General features: G+C 59.6%; 6 protein-coding genes across 6 annotated transcripts; 4 read left to right on the top strand and 2 right to left on the bottom strand.

Moving 5' to 3' along the window:
* Positions 1–715: 715 nt before the first annotated feature.
* On the top strand, positions 716–2,499 carry BXZ73DRAFT_46778 (MFS general substrate transporter; the record flags this gene model as incomplete). The annotated part of the gene is made up of 8 exons (XM_048019754.1): positions 716–939; positions 993–1,009; positions 1,069–1,160; positions 1,216–1,329; positions 1,391–1,538; positions 1,589–1,806; positions 1,871–2,158; positions 2,209–2,499. The coding sequence occupies 8 exons, from the start codon at positions 716–718 to the stop codon at positions 2,497–2,499; spliced, it is 1,392 nt and encodes a 463-aa protein (XP_047878022.1).
* Positions 2,500–6,521: 4,022 nt separating this feature from the next.
* Positions 6,522–8,652, top strand: BXZ73DRAFT_89899 (uncharacterized protein; the record flags this gene model as incomplete). The annotated part of the gene is made up of 5 exons (XM_048025433.1): positions 6,522–6,546; positions 6,604–6,657; positions 6,723–6,785; positions 6,854–8,137; positions 8,198–8,652. 5 exons carry the CDS (start codon positions 6,522–6,524, stop codon positions 8,650–8,652), a joined length of 1,881 nt encoding a protein of 626 aa, XP_047878021.1.
* Positions 8,653–9,158: 506 nt separating this feature from the next.
* Positions 9,159–10,011, bottom strand: BXZ73DRAFT_89898 (uncharacterized protein; the record flags this gene model as incomplete). Its single annotated transcript, XM_048025432.1, has 3 exons — positions 9,159–9,321; positions 9,373–9,677; positions 9,766–10,011. 3 exons carry the CDS (start codon positions 10,009–10,011, stop codon positions 9,159–9,161), a joined length of 714 nt encoding a protein of 237 aa, XP_047878020.1.
* Positions 10,012–10,433: 422 nt separating this feature from the next.
* On the top strand, positions 10,434–12,669 carry BXZ73DRAFT_89897 (N-acetylhexosaminidase; the record flags this gene model as incomplete). The annotated part of the gene is made up of 12 exons (XM_048025431.1): positions 10,434–10,952; positions 11,012–11,049; positions 11,101–11,152; positions 11,203–11,352; positions 11,404–11,424; positions 11,477–11,573; positions 11,623–11,941; positions 11,994–12,078; positions 12,135–12,172; positions 12,230–12,266; positions 12,323–12,383; positions 12,434–12,669. The coding sequence occupies 12 exons, from the start codon at positions 10,434–10,436 to the stop codon at positions 12,667–12,669; spliced, it is 1,653 nt and encodes a 550-aa protein (XP_047878019.1).
* Positions 12,670–13,173: 504 nt separating this feature from the next.
* On the top strand, positions 13,174–14,087 carry BXZ73DRAFT_25948 (kinase-like protein; the record flags this gene model as incomplete). The annotated part of the gene is made up of 2 exons (XM_048017724.1): positions 13,174–13,747; positions 13,816–14,087. Coding segments are annotated over 2 exons (846 nt in total), but the record flags the coding sequence as incomplete, so codon positions are not given.
* A 653-nt stretch (positions 14,088–14,740) lies between these two features.
* BXZ73DRAFT_101278 (uncharacterized protein) lies at positions 14,741–16,083 on the bottom strand (the record flags this gene model as incomplete). Its single annotated transcript, XM_048014853.1, has 2 exons — positions 14,741–15,921; positions 15,984–16,083. 2 exons carry the CDS (start codon positions 16,081–16,083, stop codon positions 14,741–14,743), a joined length of 1,281 nt encoding a protein of 426 aa, XP_047878017.1.
* Positions 16,084–16,199: the final 116 nt, after the last annotated feature.

The raw sequence follows: 16,199 nt of genomic DNA, 5'->3' as shown, positions 1-16,199 counted from the left end.
GACTCGACGACGGCGACGACGGAGGAGTGCTCGAAACACATCCACAGAGGCAAGCATGGTCAACTCTCCAAGAAGATACAGCGTCTCAGGCCCTGGGAGGGAGCCGGTTTACTTTCTTCGGTATCTGGCATCCCGAACGCTCCCTGCGCGGGCACGCCTTCCATCCTTCCATCCTCCTCGCGCGCGTGCGCGATGGGTTCTCCCTCTGCGCTCGGCCCCGGGCATCCCGGCGTCTTCGGTCCCGACATGATTTGCATGAAGCGGGAGGAGGAGCAAAATGCGGCACGGTACGTACGAGTTTGCCACTACTCTGTGCCGGCCCAGCCCCCTGCGAAGCCCGCGCAGACAGACCCTAGGCAACTCTCGGATATTGACTCTCAACTCAGGAGTGAATGATTTGGAGGTGGTTGTTTGCCAATATTTGGGAGCACTGACAAGGGGCTACGAACAACTCGTCACGAGAAGTGAGGAATGGGAACCTTGGGCGTGGTGGGCCTTCGGCATCGCAAAACGCGTCCGTAGGCTGGATCCGGATCCTCATGAACAAGCATCGTGAACATTCTGGATGGTCGATGGCCATTGGCCAGCGCCATCAGGCGGTGATGTAAGCTGGCGTCTACGTGAGTCAAACACTGCGACGAGCGCTACATCTCGACTTTGACCACTGCGTCGTGCAAAAGGGAGGGACTTGCGCGCGCAGTTTCCACACTTCAAAATGAACACAGCACCAGTGGAACTCCAATTCATAGATGGCCCCACCCCAGCAGACACCCCGCTCACCTTCTCAGCGCAATCATCGATGAACGCTCTGCGGGCCGTCGACCCCCAAGATGGTGTCAATGTTCAAGAACTTCCCGCCGCCGACGGCGGTGTGCGCGCGTGGACATTCTGCGCAGCAGGGTTTGTTCTTGAGATGATGGTATGGGGTTTTGGATTCAGGTGGGTCCATCTGGTCCTCGTTTTACAACGTTGTGACAGTAATTCGAACGTAGTTATGGTATCTTCCAGGGTGCGTAACTCGAGCCAGTTTTCTGACGCCGAACTTCGGGCTGATGCAGACGCGCTCAGAGTACTACACCTCGCATCCTCCGTTTGAGTCGGCATCCAGCGTCTCCGTCACCGCTGTCGGAACTATCTCCTTGGCCATCCAATACGGAGAAGTTCGTCCGCCGGTTCTCTCTATGTGATGTTCCGATGCTGACAACCTCTACCCAGACAGTTGCTCTATCCTTGATATTCTCAAGGTACCCAGACTACCTCAAGCATTCGATGTGGTTCGGACTGGCTCTCTACTTTGCATCGCTCTTCGCATCAAGTTTTGCGACACAAGTGTGTATTGTTCATTTTCCCCCTTGCTCGGGTGTTTTTGACGGGGTTTGTCGCTTTTCAGGTCTGGCAGCTGATTGCACTACAAGGCGTTGGGGTCGGAGTCGGCGGCGGGCTGCTTTACATGCCGGTGATCAGGCTGCTCCCAGAGTGGTTCTCCGAACGCCGAGGACTCGCGGGAGGCATCATTTTCGCAGGAACTGGTGTTGGAGGTACGTTGAAGGCTTTCACCCCCAGTCGAAATGCTCACCCCGTGAGACAGGTTTTGTCTTCCCTTTCGTGCTCAATACCCTCCTAAACAAGGTCGGCCTCCGCTGGACCCTCCGAGTGTGGGCTATCGGAACCTCCCTCTTCTCCGGTATCGCCCTCTTTGGCATGCGCAGTCGCTTCCCCGTGCCCAAGTTCACTGCCGGCCAACGACGTCCCAAGTTCCTCCCGCCACAAGTCGATTTCATCAAGTCTCCTCTCTTTTGGTCATTTGTACGGTCGTCGATCTATCTTATGTATCCGGCTCATTTTAACACGTCTTTATCCCCCATAACAGATCTTCACAACCGTCATGCAGGGGCTCTCTTACTTTCCAGTCTCGCTCTACATTGCCACCTTCACGAAGAGCATCTCCGACCAGATCACCGCAACCGCGGTACTCGCACTTTTCAACTCTTCTGCTGTCGTCGGTCAAGTCATTCTCGGCCACCTCAGTGACCGCTGGGCATACCCGTCCATCATGGTGGTCAGCGGCCTCGGCAGCGCGCTGGGCGCTTTCTTCCTTTGGGGCTTCGCAAGCTCGTCCATCGCCCTTTACTTCTTCGCCACCGTCTTCGGCGCTCTCGTAAGCCCCTTCCTGAGATATCTTCTCCCCCGACGAACGGACCCCAACAGAGCGGCGGCGTCTCTGCGACGTGGACGAACGCTGCGTCGGAGTGCGTGCGCGGCAAGCCCGAGTTCGCGGGCATGGCGTTCTCAGGATTCGCCTTCTTCAAGGGCATCTCGGCGGTCGTCGGCCCCATCATCGCTGGCCTGCTGCTCGAGGCAGGCCGTGGGGCGTCGATGGGGCACGGATTCGGGCGGTTCGGGTACGGCGCGGTCGAGCTCTTCGTGGGTTCGTGCGCTCTCGTGTCGAGCTTCGGGGGTGTTGCCGTCGCGCTGTCGCGACAGCGGGTCTTGTCATGAGGGCAGTTCGAGGTATGTATAGAGGTTCTCGAGCGCCGATAGAAGTGGCAAAGGGGTGCGTGCTCAGAGTCATGATCAGCTGGGTGAATTGGTGTTGAAATTCCTTTGGCTCGTCCAAGATCGGCCCTGCACGCTGCGCACATCGATAGGCCTACGTGACGTACACACACCGTCAAATCAGAAACCCGTATCGAACCAACCGAAACGTGCGCTGACGGAATCACGGACCGTATACCCGCAGACCGAGTCATCCTGAGGCCTGAAGCCCGGCTGTAATACTAGCCGGGGACTATAACTACTTGGCCGCCCGCCATTGCCTCTCTCGCACACCTTCCTCAATATCCCCAGGATGAGCCCGCAGAAGGATTCGCATTCCATTGAGATCATCCCCCACGTTGAGGCCTCTCATGAATTACAGGTTATGTCCTCGAAGGGAGCCCCGGACGCCACTGAAGCAGTATTGTCATCCCAGTCGTCCGTGACGGCGATACGAGTCATGGATTCTGAGCAGGGCACTCCCGTCAACTTCCAAGAGCTTCCTCCCGTAGATAGAGGTGTAGGAGCATGGACGTTCTGTGCGGCGGCGTTTGTGCTCGAGATGATGGTGTGGGGTTTCGGATTTAGGTAACGGATCGGCTTCGTTGACTCTGCGAGATTATGGCACGGATCGCTCATCGCTCATCGTACCTCCAGCTATGGAATCTTCCAAGGCTCGTCCGCGTCTGTAGCCTTGTTCTCGCTAACGTTGACACTCTCCATCTTTCTAGATTATTACACTTCGAACCCTCCCTTCGAGAAAGACTCTAGCGTTGCGATTGCAGCGGTAGGAACTGTAGCTTTGTTCATACAATATGGAGAGGTCAGTCGTCCTATCAATCCGTATACGTCAGCGCCCTCATTTGGTCGCCAATGCGCCTAGTGTGTGATCCTTTCCCTGTTTTTCTCTAGATATCCGGACTATCTGCGAACCGCGATGTGGAGCGGTCTAGCCCTTTACTTTGTATCGCTGTTCGCTTCTAGCTTCGCAACACAGGTATGGTTCGAACAGATATAGCAGCCTAGCAACTGACAGGCAACCTTCACCATCCAGATCTGGCAGCTCATCATTCTTCAAGGCATCGGCGTAGGTGTGAGCGGGGGACTGCTGTATATCCCCGTCATCAAGCTGCTTCCCGAATGGTTCTCGGAACGCCGAGGGCTTGCTGCAGGCATCATCTTCTCCGGTTGCGGTCTTGGAGGTACGGCTCGATCATACTCCCTAAGAGGAAGGAATACTGAGTCCCGGTGCAGGATTTGTGTTCCCATTCGCCCTGAACGCCTTGCTGGAGAAGGTCGGTCTGCAGTGGGCGCTTAGAGTCTGGGCGATCGGGACCTCCGCATGCTCGGGCATCGCACTCCTGGGCATGCGCAGCCGTTTCCCGATCCCGAAATTCGCACCGGGACAGCGTCGGCCAAAGTTCGTTCCTCAGCAGGTGGAATTCCTCAAAAAGCCCGTCTTCTGGACATTTGTGCGTTCTGTCCTCCTCCGTGTTTGCGTTAGCCTACCTCAGACGTACCCCGCAGGTGTTCGCAACGCTCATGCAAGGTGTCTCCTACTTCCCCGTCTCCCTTTACATCGCCACCTTCACCCGCAAGTTCGCCAGCCAGCTCACCGCGACGATCGTCCTCTCGCTCTTCAACTGCTCTGCCGTCGTCGGCCAGGTCACCCTCGGCCACCTCACAGACCGGGTCCCGTACCCGTTCGTGATGGCGCTCAGCACGTTCGGCAGCGGCCTCGGCGCGTTCTTCCTCTGGGGCTTCGCGCGTTCCGCCACGTACCTCTACTTCTTCGCGATCGTCTTCGGGGCCCTGGTGAGCTCGCGCGCGCGTTTTTTTTCCTGTACTCCCCGAAGCTGATCTCGCGCGCGGCACCGGCAGAGCGGCGGCGCGTCCTCCTCCTGGGCGCACGCCGCCGCGGACTGCACGCGGAGCAAGCCGGAGCACAACGGGCTCGCGTTCTCGGGATATCCTTCTTCAAGGGCACCTCCGCCGTCATCGGCCCCATCGTCGCGGGGCTGCTGCTCGAGGCGGGCGACGGCGGGTCGATGGCGCACGGGTTCGGGCGGTTCGGGTACGGCGCCGTCGAGCTCTTCGTCGGCGCCTGCGCGCTCGTGTCCGCGGTGGGCAGTCTGGGGGTCGCGTTTGCGAGGCAGCGCGCCGTGTTGTCGTAGGGACGAGGTCGTGTGGCGGAACGTTAGGGTGGCGAATGCGGGAGTCGCGGTTGTGTGCTGTACTGGGGTTTCGTTTGTATCAAGAAGCCCTGATTTGAGGCCCCAGCAAAACCAATGCCGCTGTGAACGAAGAGGCAGGATTTCTGTCGAAATGTCGGCGCTGTCACCGTTGTACTAGCAAGCCTATACAGGCCTGTACTAGCTTCTTGCCATCACTGACGACAACTTCCCACGCTCTATCTTATACGCCCACCATCACGAATGACCCAGTTGCGCGGAGCAGTCTCAGTGTCTAGCAGTGTCCCCGCGAACCCCACCGAGGGAGGCGGCAACCGACGAACATTTGACGGCTCCAGTCCCAGACCAGGCCCGGAACGAAATAAAAACTCACCCCGCTAAGGGGAGCGAGGAGAACGTGCTATAGAACACACGAAGTGCATGGGGAGCCGAGTAGGGGTGGCAGCGGCAAATGTGTGAAAGTATTACTAGTATATATTGTTGCAAAGCTGAGGAACAATGATCTGATGGACTAATGGTAACACTATCGGCGTGGGTGGAGGTGATGGGGTTCGAGACTGATTGTTGACAAACCTTTTTAGTTGCAAATATCTTCAACATTTTTCTCCTCCGCCACCCTGACGCGGTACGACCTCACGAGTGCCTCACAAGTAAGGTCCGTACCTGCCCCTGCGACATGATATGCTCCTCGTACCCGGTGATCTGGAGGGGTGATGGAGCTCAGGTAACACCTATATGCCTGTTTATTGCCCTGGCGACAGGCCGGCGGGCGCGCAAATTGTGGTGGGTGCGCCATGGCAGTCCTCATTGCTCAATACAGCCTGTACCACTGTTAGGCACACTAGGCGGTGCGTGAAACCGAAGCCGGCATGATGCCATGTAGTGAACCCGCTGCTAGGATTTCGCAGTGAGCTATGTCTTGTCCCACGAAAGCTAGTATATTTTCTACGCAGCGAGCCATTGAATCTCCGAGCTCGTTAAGCCCAGAGGTCCGCCACAGATTCTCACAGAACGCGCTAGGCGCCCATGGGCCCGAAAAAACGTTGGCGCGGCCCATGTGGCGGCTTCTTTAAGCGCCCGCTTAGCGGGGTGAGTTTGGCCTCCGCCCGGAACTTCCTCGAGCAACACGGCGTCATCCCCGAGGGCCAAGCCCCGAGCCGCGAGTTTATGATCAGCGGGCTCTTCAAGTGTGCGACCGACACGAAAGGAGCGACAACCAAGGCGTGCATGCGACGTCGGTGCTAGACAACGAGTCAACCACACTTGTAGGGAACGCTTTGACGGAGAGGTGGCGAAGGATCTGACAGCGCAGATGGACGGCTTTGCGAGGGAAAAGGGCCGACTGGAGGAAGCGGCATAGGAATTGGGGGATGAGACAATCAAGCCTGAGGAGATACGGCCCTACGGGAGTCGCTGTCCGCGGGGAAGGCCGCACTGCCCGCGGCGGAAGGGCCGTCGCTGCAATGAGGTGCGCACCTCTCCCCTGTTCCGTACTCGAGCATGGCAATGGCCCACACGTCGGCCACCTCGCTTCCTCGCTGGCAGCATGTTTCATCCCCGTAACTCATCATCGGCGTCTTGGAATCTATGCGCGAAGGTGGTCCCCTGGTCCGTCGGCAACCCATCTGGCGAATCTGCGGGCGATCCCCTGGCCAGCTCCGTGGGCGCAGCCCCTACCGGCCCCTCGACCAAGCCGTCGTCCAATACGGCTCGCGCGGGCCCCTGCCCGGGGTGGTGCACGTAAGGACAATTCCCTCTTCGCGTTTTCCCATTCCCGTTCACACCACTTCCGCCATGGATCCATCTTATCAGCGCAAGAGTGAGTGGCGCCCGTTGTTTACCTTCGTTTGCGAGCAGTGCTCAGCTTTTCCCGCAGAGATCGTCGACTTGAGCGACACCGAACTCATCACCCTCGGATTCCTGGGCGAAGGTGGGCCCCTGTGTCAATATTGCACACGTCCATTTCTCACTCATTATTACCCCTTCACCTTGTAGATGTTGCTCCAAGCGTCAAACGTATTGTTGACCAGGTGAAGGCTAACCCTGATCACCTGGGCAGTAAGTGTCTCTGATTCCTTCTTTGCACATTCCATTTCCCACATACTCACGCCTTCTTCTGTTTTCAGCCGTGACCTGCTTCATGGTCGACTTGTTCAAGCGCAAGTACCCGGTCAAGGTTCCCCCACAAGACGCTACTCATCTGCCCGTCTCCCCCGTCTCCCCTGTCTCTCCCACCTCTTCCATCCCCAGCGAGGCCCAGACCCTCCGCCCCATCCTCGGCGATGACTCGGTCGCCCGCACCGTCGTCGCCCCCGACCTGATCTCCCAGTATGAGATGAGGTTTTGGTACCACGGCATCTCCGGCGACCCTCCCAAGCTCATGTGGCGTTCCGATCTTGAGACAAACCCCTTCCCCCTTCCCCAGCCTGGGTCCAACTTCTTTACGATCCCCGCCAAGACTGCCCATGGCGTCTTCAACACGCCGCTCAACCACGTGTGGCACGATGTCGCCCCTCGGATTATAGCGTCGATGAAGGCCCGCGGCCTCAAGTACTCCGCCGTAAAGACGGCTCGCTTCTCGACCGTCGGGGACGACATGCACAAAACGTTTGGCCCGATTGTCCTTTGGATCGCTGTACAGCCCGAAACCACCAACTCCAGGGCCGTTCGGGATGCCACACCGGATATCCTCCGCATCCTCGCTGACGTCCAGATCACCAATGTCGTCGTCGAGTGGTACGACGGGGAGGTCGTCGATCTCGTCAAGCCGCCCCCAAGTCTGATGAGCGTCGAGCACGAAACGAGCCCCATATTCGGCCTCAACCACCCCTTTAACACTGGCCTAGGCATCCCCATCGCGAGGCAGTCCGACGACGCGCAAGGCACCCTTACGCTCCTGTTCAAGGAGATGAAGACGAGCAGCGGCGACCCGAGCGACAGGATCCTCGCCCTCACCAACAAGCACGTCGCCTCCGTCGACATGCACTCCGACTACGAGTTCGATGGGACCAACCCTCAGCACATTCTCGTATGCAGTGATCGCCATCTCGACGAGGCCATCACTGCGATCGAGAACGCCCTCCTCATGGGGCTCCGCGAACTCGTTCGTCTTGTCCGACAAGTCAAGGACCAGCAGTCGAAGTTGGGCACTTCAAAGGAGAACGACATGATCCTGAGACGCATAATGTACGCCTTAGAGCACAAGATCGAGGACATCGCCGCTCTTCAGACCTTCTTGGAAGAAGTCAACGCCGACTGGCGAGATACCGACGGGCGTAAGTTAGGTATCGTCGACTGGGCTCCCAAAGTCTCCGTCAGTGTCGACTACCCCCACTACACTCGCGACATCGCCACGTTCGTGGTCGATAGGGAGAAGGTTAAAAATTTCGAGTCTAACATTGTCGACCTGGGTGTGTTCGGCCTGTTGCCCCCTTCATTCCCCTCTGGCTTACTAACATCCAGCTCTTCAGGAAACCAATACGATAGCACCATGCTTGGGCGTCGCATGCGCTGGAGAATCCCAGACGACCTCCAGCTCCCCATCCGGCGCGTTCTTCCTCGCCACCTCGCCATCAATCCCGGCAACAAATATGCAGGCGGCTCCATCGTCGGCAAGTACGGCAACGCGACGAAGTTGACCTTGGGCAGCTACTCCGGAATGGAGGCCTACCTCTGCACCGCACTCGGACTCGAGTCCCGGGCAGTGCCCGTCTACAACAGCGGCCTTGACTTTGCGGCCCCCGGCGACTCGGGCTCCCTCATCTTCACGGGCGACGGCGACGCCCTCGCTCTGTTGTGTTCAGGAATGCCGAGGGGTGCCCACAACCATGTCACCTTCGGTACGCCGATGTGGTGGGTTATCAAACAGATCCTGGAAAGGTATCCGTCCGCCGAGTTTCATGGCATGACCTACGACATCGACTGAGCACAAGCACATCCAAGCGCCGTCCTTGTCCTTTCCCCTCCACGGCACGGGTGTAGAAATGAACTGTGACTTCAATATGAGTGTTATGTAGCATAGTACAAGGCAATATACAGGCGGGTACACAGTATCCGTTTTGCCCGAAATCACAGCCATACCCTTAGGAAGCACCTCGACGCCGAGCACCTTGTTTGACCGCATCTAGGAGCTCACGAACTGCCGCGCTTACCGTCACCCTTGTGCTGCACAGGCGCGAGCACCTCCGGACCCGCGCGGCATTACGGGGCGAGCCTGTATCCGCGAGGAGTCGATATCTGCCAAAGCTCAGATCAGAAAAACCCAGTGGCAGGTGAACAGGAGACGTGGAGATAGGATTGAACATGGTGGGAGAAGACAAGTTGGATGGAGAAGCGCCATCGGCGAATTTGAACGCGTTCACGAAGTGGATTTCTCCCCTAGGAAGCCCGACATTCGCTGAAACAAACTATATGTGCGAGGAAAAAAATGCCTCAGTCCTTCCGCCCCCGCGCCCGTTCTCGCGCCCTCTCAACTGCCGCAAGGAGGTCCGGGTTCTCGGAGATGTTGTTGAGGAACCCGCTATCCGTCTCATCGCCGACCAACGCCTTCAACTTCGCAGGAGACAGCACCAATGGGTGTGCCAACGCCCAGTTCCTACCACCTCTTGATGAGGAAGCGATCGCATAGATGCTGCAGAACACTCACAAGATGGCTGCCTCTTGCGCTCCTGCCTCCGAAGTCCGATCCATCTTCCGCAGCAACCTCGCCCAGCTCGCGCGCGCCCACAATTCCGACCGCGGCCCCGGTGGGGGCGCGTCGTCGATGTCCACGAAGTCGAATGCTGACGCGAAGATGTCGAGGGCCTCCTGCTCTTTCCCAGGCACGGCGTGGATCGCGACCGCGAGGTACAGTTCGGGGTTCACATCGCGCTTTGCATTCTTCTCCCGCGCGTAACGCAGTACCTCGCGCAGGCAAGGTTCGGCTTCTGCGATGCGGCACGGGTTAGAGTACTGTGAGCTCGTGTTAGACATCCTCGAACAGCTGTGCGCGAGGTATCTGCGTGAGGAGGGGTAGATAGATTGCATCCGCGCAACTTACCCGGTAGAACTGGGCAAGCTGCCAGTAGCATTTGTCGAGGTGCGCGGCGACGCGCGCGTCCATCTGCTCCTGGGTCGTGTCTTGAGGCCGCAGGACACTCTGCTCTCGGCGCTGTTCTTCCGTGCCGTCCCGGATGGTGGCTATATGCTCTTGGAGATTGTCTACGGCGCTCCGTTGCTGGTCGGGTTTGAAGTACTCCTCGAAAGCGACCCGAAAGTTGCTCGTAAGAAAGTGTTTTGGAGGCATGGTGTAGGAGGAAGGGCGGAAGCGCAATCGGCGCCGATCTCCTCCAGTCGCTTCACACAGCGGCGCCACACGTGCAGTCGACCGAGGGCGTCCTTGACTTGAACGTGAACCTGCACGACCCCCAACTCTCTCATTTTACTCCGCATCTACTACTCTGCTGGTCACCTTTTCTTATCTAGAACGGAGTCGCGAACGCCATCATGCAACACGGCGGCTTCGGCTCCCCCATGCGCCATGCGGAAGGAAGCTTCGACGTCAACGAAGAGGTGGACCCACTCAACATCTGCCTTCCTCGCGCGCCGATAGTATTTTTGGCTCCAGATGGCCTCCAGCAGACGGTCAGGTGGGCCGAGTCGTTTGGGAACGCATATAAGGACCCAGGACGGCTGGAACGGATTGCGATCGTCACCTGAAGTCCGACCATGAGGTTCGCCTTCTTGCTCACACTCGCACACATCGGCGGAGCCCTTGCGCTCTGGCCCCTCCCCCGCTCTCTCTCGACCGGCAACTCCACCTTGAAGCTCTCCTCCAGCTTCAGCATCCACCTCAAGGTCCAGAATGCCCCGTCAGACCTCACCAACGCCGTGTCGCGCACAACGTCCTTCCTGAAGAACGACCAGCTCGCACCACTAACTCCAGACCGCGGCTCTTCGGATGCTGGCGATATCAAGAGGGCGAAGTCTTTGAGCGCACTTGAAGTCTCCCTCACTCCTGGGGCAGCCGTGCGGAGCATCACCGAGGAGGCGAGGTTGCCCGTTGGATCAAGGAGCGAAGAGTATCAGTTGCATATACCTGAGGACGGCTCTGCGGCCACCCTCACGGCAAACTCAACCCTGGGCCTTCTCCGAGGTCTTACCACGTTCAGTCAGGCATTCTACGCGGTGTCGGGGCAGGTATTCACTGCAGAAGCACCTATCTCAATCGTGGACTCGCCAGCCTACGTAAGTTGCATATCTGCTTCTATGCGCCTTACTCCGGCTCAAACTGCGGGTCGTCACAGCCTTGGAGAGGCTTCATGCTCGACACTGCACGCAACTTGTGAGTATGTTTCTGTGGGCCAATGCGTGGAGCTAAAGATGCACGTTCAAGCTTTCCAGTCTCTGATATCAAACGTACTTTGGACGCCATGAGCATGGTGAAGGTAATCACTTACCTCGCCGTCATCACATTTTGTATTGACATCGTGTATAGCTCAACCAATTCCACTGGCATGCGGTCGACAGTCAAAGCTTTCCAATTGAGGTACCAGGCTTCACGGATCTGGCGAGCAAAGGGGCGTATGACGCGTCGAGTGTCTATAGCACAAGTGACGTACGAGACATCGTTGATTATGCCGGCGCTGTGAGTAGATCCTCTCTTTTGAGAAATAACGTCTAACACGGCTCTGTTCAGCGTGGCATTGATGTTATGGTCGTGAGTTGTTCAATGCTCATAGAGTCGCGCTCGTATACCTTATTCCTCTCAGGAAATCGACACTCCAGGCCACACGGCGGTCATTGCCACTGCTCACCCGGAGCATATCGCATGCTACAAGGCGTCTCCTTGGACCACATTCGCCGCAGGTATGCATCGATTGTATCCATAGAGTTCCGAAGCTAAGCTGCTTGCCAGAACCGCCTGCTGGTCAGCTTCGCCTCGCATCTGCCTCCACCACCAATTACACCGCGAGCCTGCTTTCAGCAGTCGCTCGCATGTTCCCTTCATCCCTCTTCAGCACGGGAGGCGATGAGGTCAATGATGAATGCTACGCTCAAGATCCCGAGACCCAAGCGGACCTGAACGCGACCGGTCGCACCCTGGAACAAGCATTGGATGTCTTCACTAATGCAACTCACAAAGCACTCGTCGCCGAAGGCAAGACCCCGGCCGTCTGGGAGGAAATGGTCCTGGACCACAACGTCACCTCGCTATCCAACGAGACTGTCGTCATGTACGGGCTTCATCATTGTGCCATGGCTGCTTTCTGACCTGGATGCACACAGCGTGTGGATTTCGTCTGCGAATGCTGCGGCCGTGGCGGCGAAGAACTTCCGAATCGTCCATGGGCCTTCCGACTACTTCTATCTTGTATGTATGCGTGGTGTCCGGGATGCCGGTGATCTATATTGACTTTCACATCTTAGGATTGCGGTGCTGGAGAGTGGCTCGGGGACGACGTTGCGTAAGTATTCGCTCTTTGTCGAGATGTTGCGCTTCTTAACCTGCGTTGCGGTTCCAGCAACAGTTGGTGTGATCCGTTCAAGACCTGGCAAAAGGTATGTGGTCCAATTCTCGACACTACCCTCTTACTAACCAGCCGGTTATCGCCTAGGCGTACACCTTTGACCCTCTTGCCAACATCACTGAAGCTCAGACGCATCTCGTCCTCGGAGGTGCGTTGCCTCGATCTTCATCTTTTCCAGTCTCTGAACTGTTCTTCCAGGACAACAACTCCTCTGGACAGAGCAGTCTGGCCCCCAGAATCTCGACTCGATCGCATGGCCCCGCGCCGCAGCGTCCGCGGAGGTATTCTGGTCTGGCCCGGGCGGGGACGGCGTGACGGCCCTTCCGCGCTTGCATGACCTCGGCTTCCGCATGCGCCAGCGCGGGATCAACGCTATTTTCATTCAGCCTACGTGGTGCGCCCTCCGTCCGGGAGAGTGTAACATCAACTCGTGAAAGAGGATATGACCGATGCAAGGCGGGCGGACGGGACGAAACTGTAATGTATTCAACGATAGGGGCTCGGAATACAATCTCCTCTGGTGTTCTGCCCACGCTTCCGCGACAGGTCCGGCCTCCTCACATACTGCCGTTTCCGCAGCCTCGTTCCGGGCGGGAACACCCACGGCTCACTCCAGGGGTTGACCCTTGGATGTCCGATGGATGTAGACGGGTCAGGCGAGCGGTCGCACTTTGTGTGCGGCACTATTCACGACATCCGATCCCCTGTTCTTCCTGCGCAGTTCCAGTTCCCGTTGCCGGAACACATCCCTGACCCGACCGAGGTGGGTATAAATGCTCGGTATGTCTCCGGTGTTGAGACACTTCCACATCTTGCTCTACACCCCCATATCTCGTTCCTGGCGAACATCATCCTAGGTTCAGATCTTCACCACCTTTCACTATCACACCTTCGGAACCTTCCAGTACTCCGACGAACTCCTCAAAGACCTAGTCACTATGCCGAGCCGCACCGCTTACGTCCCCAACCTCATCGGCATCGTTATCGACGACCGCTACGCGATGATGTCGAAAATGGGTGCCGGATCCTATGGGGTCGTCTACAAAGCCATCGACTCCGATTGCGAAGGAGACGACGAGACGCGAACCCGTGCCGTCAAGGTCGTCGCGAAGGCGGGTCGCAAACCGGCCTACGTGCACGCGCTCAGACGCGAGATGGACCTCCACTCCCGCGTCTCCGCGCACCCCAACATCATCACCCTGCACGAGACCTTCGAACTGCCTGACTTCGCGGTCTTCGTCATGGACGCTTCCTCGCGTGGCGACCTCGAGAGCTGGATTTCCTCCAGCGAGCGCCCCTGCGCGGACGAGCGGGTCCTCCGAACGATTTTCACCGAGCTGCTCGACGCCGTCGCGTTCATGCACGGGCACGGGGTCTACCACCGCGACATCAAGCCCGCGAACGTCCTCATCGACACCGACCCCCTGCACGTCTACCTCGCCGACTTCGGGCTCGCGACCGAGGACGAGCAGTACACCCGCCGGGTCGGCACCCAGTCCTACATGCCCCCAGGTACGCTCCGTCGCCCCCTTCTCCCCCACCCCGTCCCGACGCTCACCGAGCCCCCGCTCCCCCCACAGAGTGCGTGACCGCGACAGCATTCGAGGTCCCCGAGTCCGCGTCCGCCGCCGCGTCCGACGTCTGGGCGCTCGCGATCGTCTTCCTCAACGTGCTCACCGGGCGCGTGCTCTGGTGGCGCGCGATGCGCGAGCACACGGCCTACACGCAGTTCCGCGCCCGCCCCGCCGCCTTCCTGCTCGACATGCTCCCGATCGACCCCACGCTCGCCGCGGTGCTCGCCGGCATGCTCGCCGAGGACCCGCGCGAGCGCGTCTCGGCCGCGGCCGCGCGCGACGCGCTCGCCGCCGCCCCGACGCTCCTCCGCGCCGACGCGTCCGTGCGGTGGGCGGACTACCTGGGCGACGCGTGGGAGGCGCGCGCGCCGGAGTCGCCGCGGTTCGGGGAGATCCGCGCGCGGCGGGACGGCGCGGACCAGGCGTTCGCGGAGCGGTACGGGGAGGGGTGGGGGGTGCCGCCGCCGCCGCCGCAGAGGCTGGTGCGGTGCGCGCGGCGGGCGGCGCCGGTGTGCGGGAGCTCGTCGGGGGCGAGCAGCGCCGTGCCGGGGACGCCGAGCGACGGCAGCGTGGACGCGGTGGGCGAGGGGAAGGGGCTCGAGCGGCGGCTTCCGAGGCTCGGGGTCGAGGCGAGGACGCGGGCGATCGTGGTCAGGCTGCGGTCGAGGTTCGCGTCGGCGGGCTCGTCGTAGGTGCAAGGCTTGAGGCTTTGCTGCGGACATATGTCGCCTCGATGGACCACATTGTATACCCTATAGATGTGATAACCCGCTTTATTCATACCACTCATCACCTAAGCACCGACGAGTCCTCGTCAAGCCGAGGGTATTCATTGGTATCTTACACCCGCAAGACTACAAGTACATACACACATACACAGGTGAAGGCGCATCTATTCACTACACACGGCGTAAGAAATATATGGTCCAGGTCACAACTTGAACGGCTCCACAGACTCGTCAGTGTACATGCTGATGCTCTCCAGGTCGTGCGCGTCCTCGCTGTCCGAGTCGTTCGAGATCACGAACACCCCGGGCTCGTCCGCGTCCGCGCGCGGCTCCGTCCAGCCCCCAATCTCCCCGTCGATGGCCTCCCGCAGCGAGGCCACGATCGGGGACACCGGCGGGTCGGCCGCGAGCGACCTCGGGCTGTCGGATCCGGGGCTCGGGATCGGCTCGGGCGCGGGCGCAAGCTGCACGTCGCGGCGCGTGGGAGTGCGGGTGGGGGTAGACGGCGCGCTCCCGCCCGCGCCCCGCCGCGGGACGTCCGCCAGGTACGCCGGCGGTGGGGGGTAGAGCGGCGGCGGGGTCGCGGGCGGCCACATCGAGGGCGGCCGGCGCGCGGGCGCGCGCGTGGGGGTGGTCGGCGTGTGCGGGCTGGACGGGCTGGACGGGTACGGGGTGGTGGGCGTGCGCGGGGTCGGGGTGAGCACCTCGGCGATCGGGGAGAGGAACGGGTTCGCGTAGGGGTATTGGGCTTCGTCTGGGGACCAGGGGGAGAGGAGCGCGTCCTTGGGGCGGCCGTGGGAGGCGTCTTCGTTGGACCAGGCGGAGTAGGGTGAGGCGGCGGCGGCGGCGGCGTCGTCGAGCGTCTGGTAGCTGCGGCGGCCGCGGGGGCTGCGTGGGAGCGCGGGGACGTCTCCGGTGTCTTGAGAGGCGTGTCCGAAGAAACGGCCCACGCGCCCGATTTGCCGGAGAGGAGAGGCGGGGGACGGGGAGGTGGGGTATTGCTTTCGCGTGCTCACAGGGTTGGTGTTGAGGTAGAGGTTGCGGAGAGCACGCCGTTCGCGGAGCGTCTGCGGCTTTTTCTCTTCTGCGGCATCGGAAGGAGGAGGATCGGGCTTGGAGAACGGGTTCTGTTTTGCGGAGAGGTAGAAGGAACGCACAGCTCCGCGAAGCTTGGTGCGCGTTCCGTTCGGACTCTTTTCCGCGGCGGGTGTGGTAGATTTGAAACGAAGGAATGACGGTATTAATGACAAAAAGGAGCGTGATTTTTTCGGTGGAGTGAGGGTGGTAATGGGAGGCGTGGTCCCGTAGCGCGGAACGCGGCGAACACGGTTCTTGCGCGGACAGGAAAGCAACTGATAGCTCAGGATCATCGTGAACAGACACACTAGAGGACGGCGGTGCGCAGCGTCAGACAGTGACGTGCCACGAAAAGACGGCGAGACTCACGGATACCGAGGACCATGCCGATCACCGTGCTCGTGGCCACCTTTGGCGAAGTGATCTGCGTCTTGTCTGCGTCCGCAGACGATCGCGGGAGGACAACCATGGCGGGCTGCTGACTCCGACGCCGGTGATCTGAGAGGCGCGGGACGACGAGCGGGGGCGAGGGAGGACCCGCGCGGGTGGACACGCACAGGCTTTATGGCCCCGCGCTCACGTGCG

The sequence above is a fragment of the Epithele typhae genome (genome assembly GCF_022376455.1).
Source record: "Epithele typhae strain CBS 203.58 chromosome Unknown BXZ73scaffold_23, whole genome shotgun sequence".
NCBI lineage: Eukaryota > Fungi > Basidiomycota > Agaricomycetes > Polyporales > Epitheliaceae > Epithele > Epithele typhae.
Note: the sequence above shows the minus strand (reverse complement) of the source record. Positions and strands in the feature narration are given on the sequence as shown.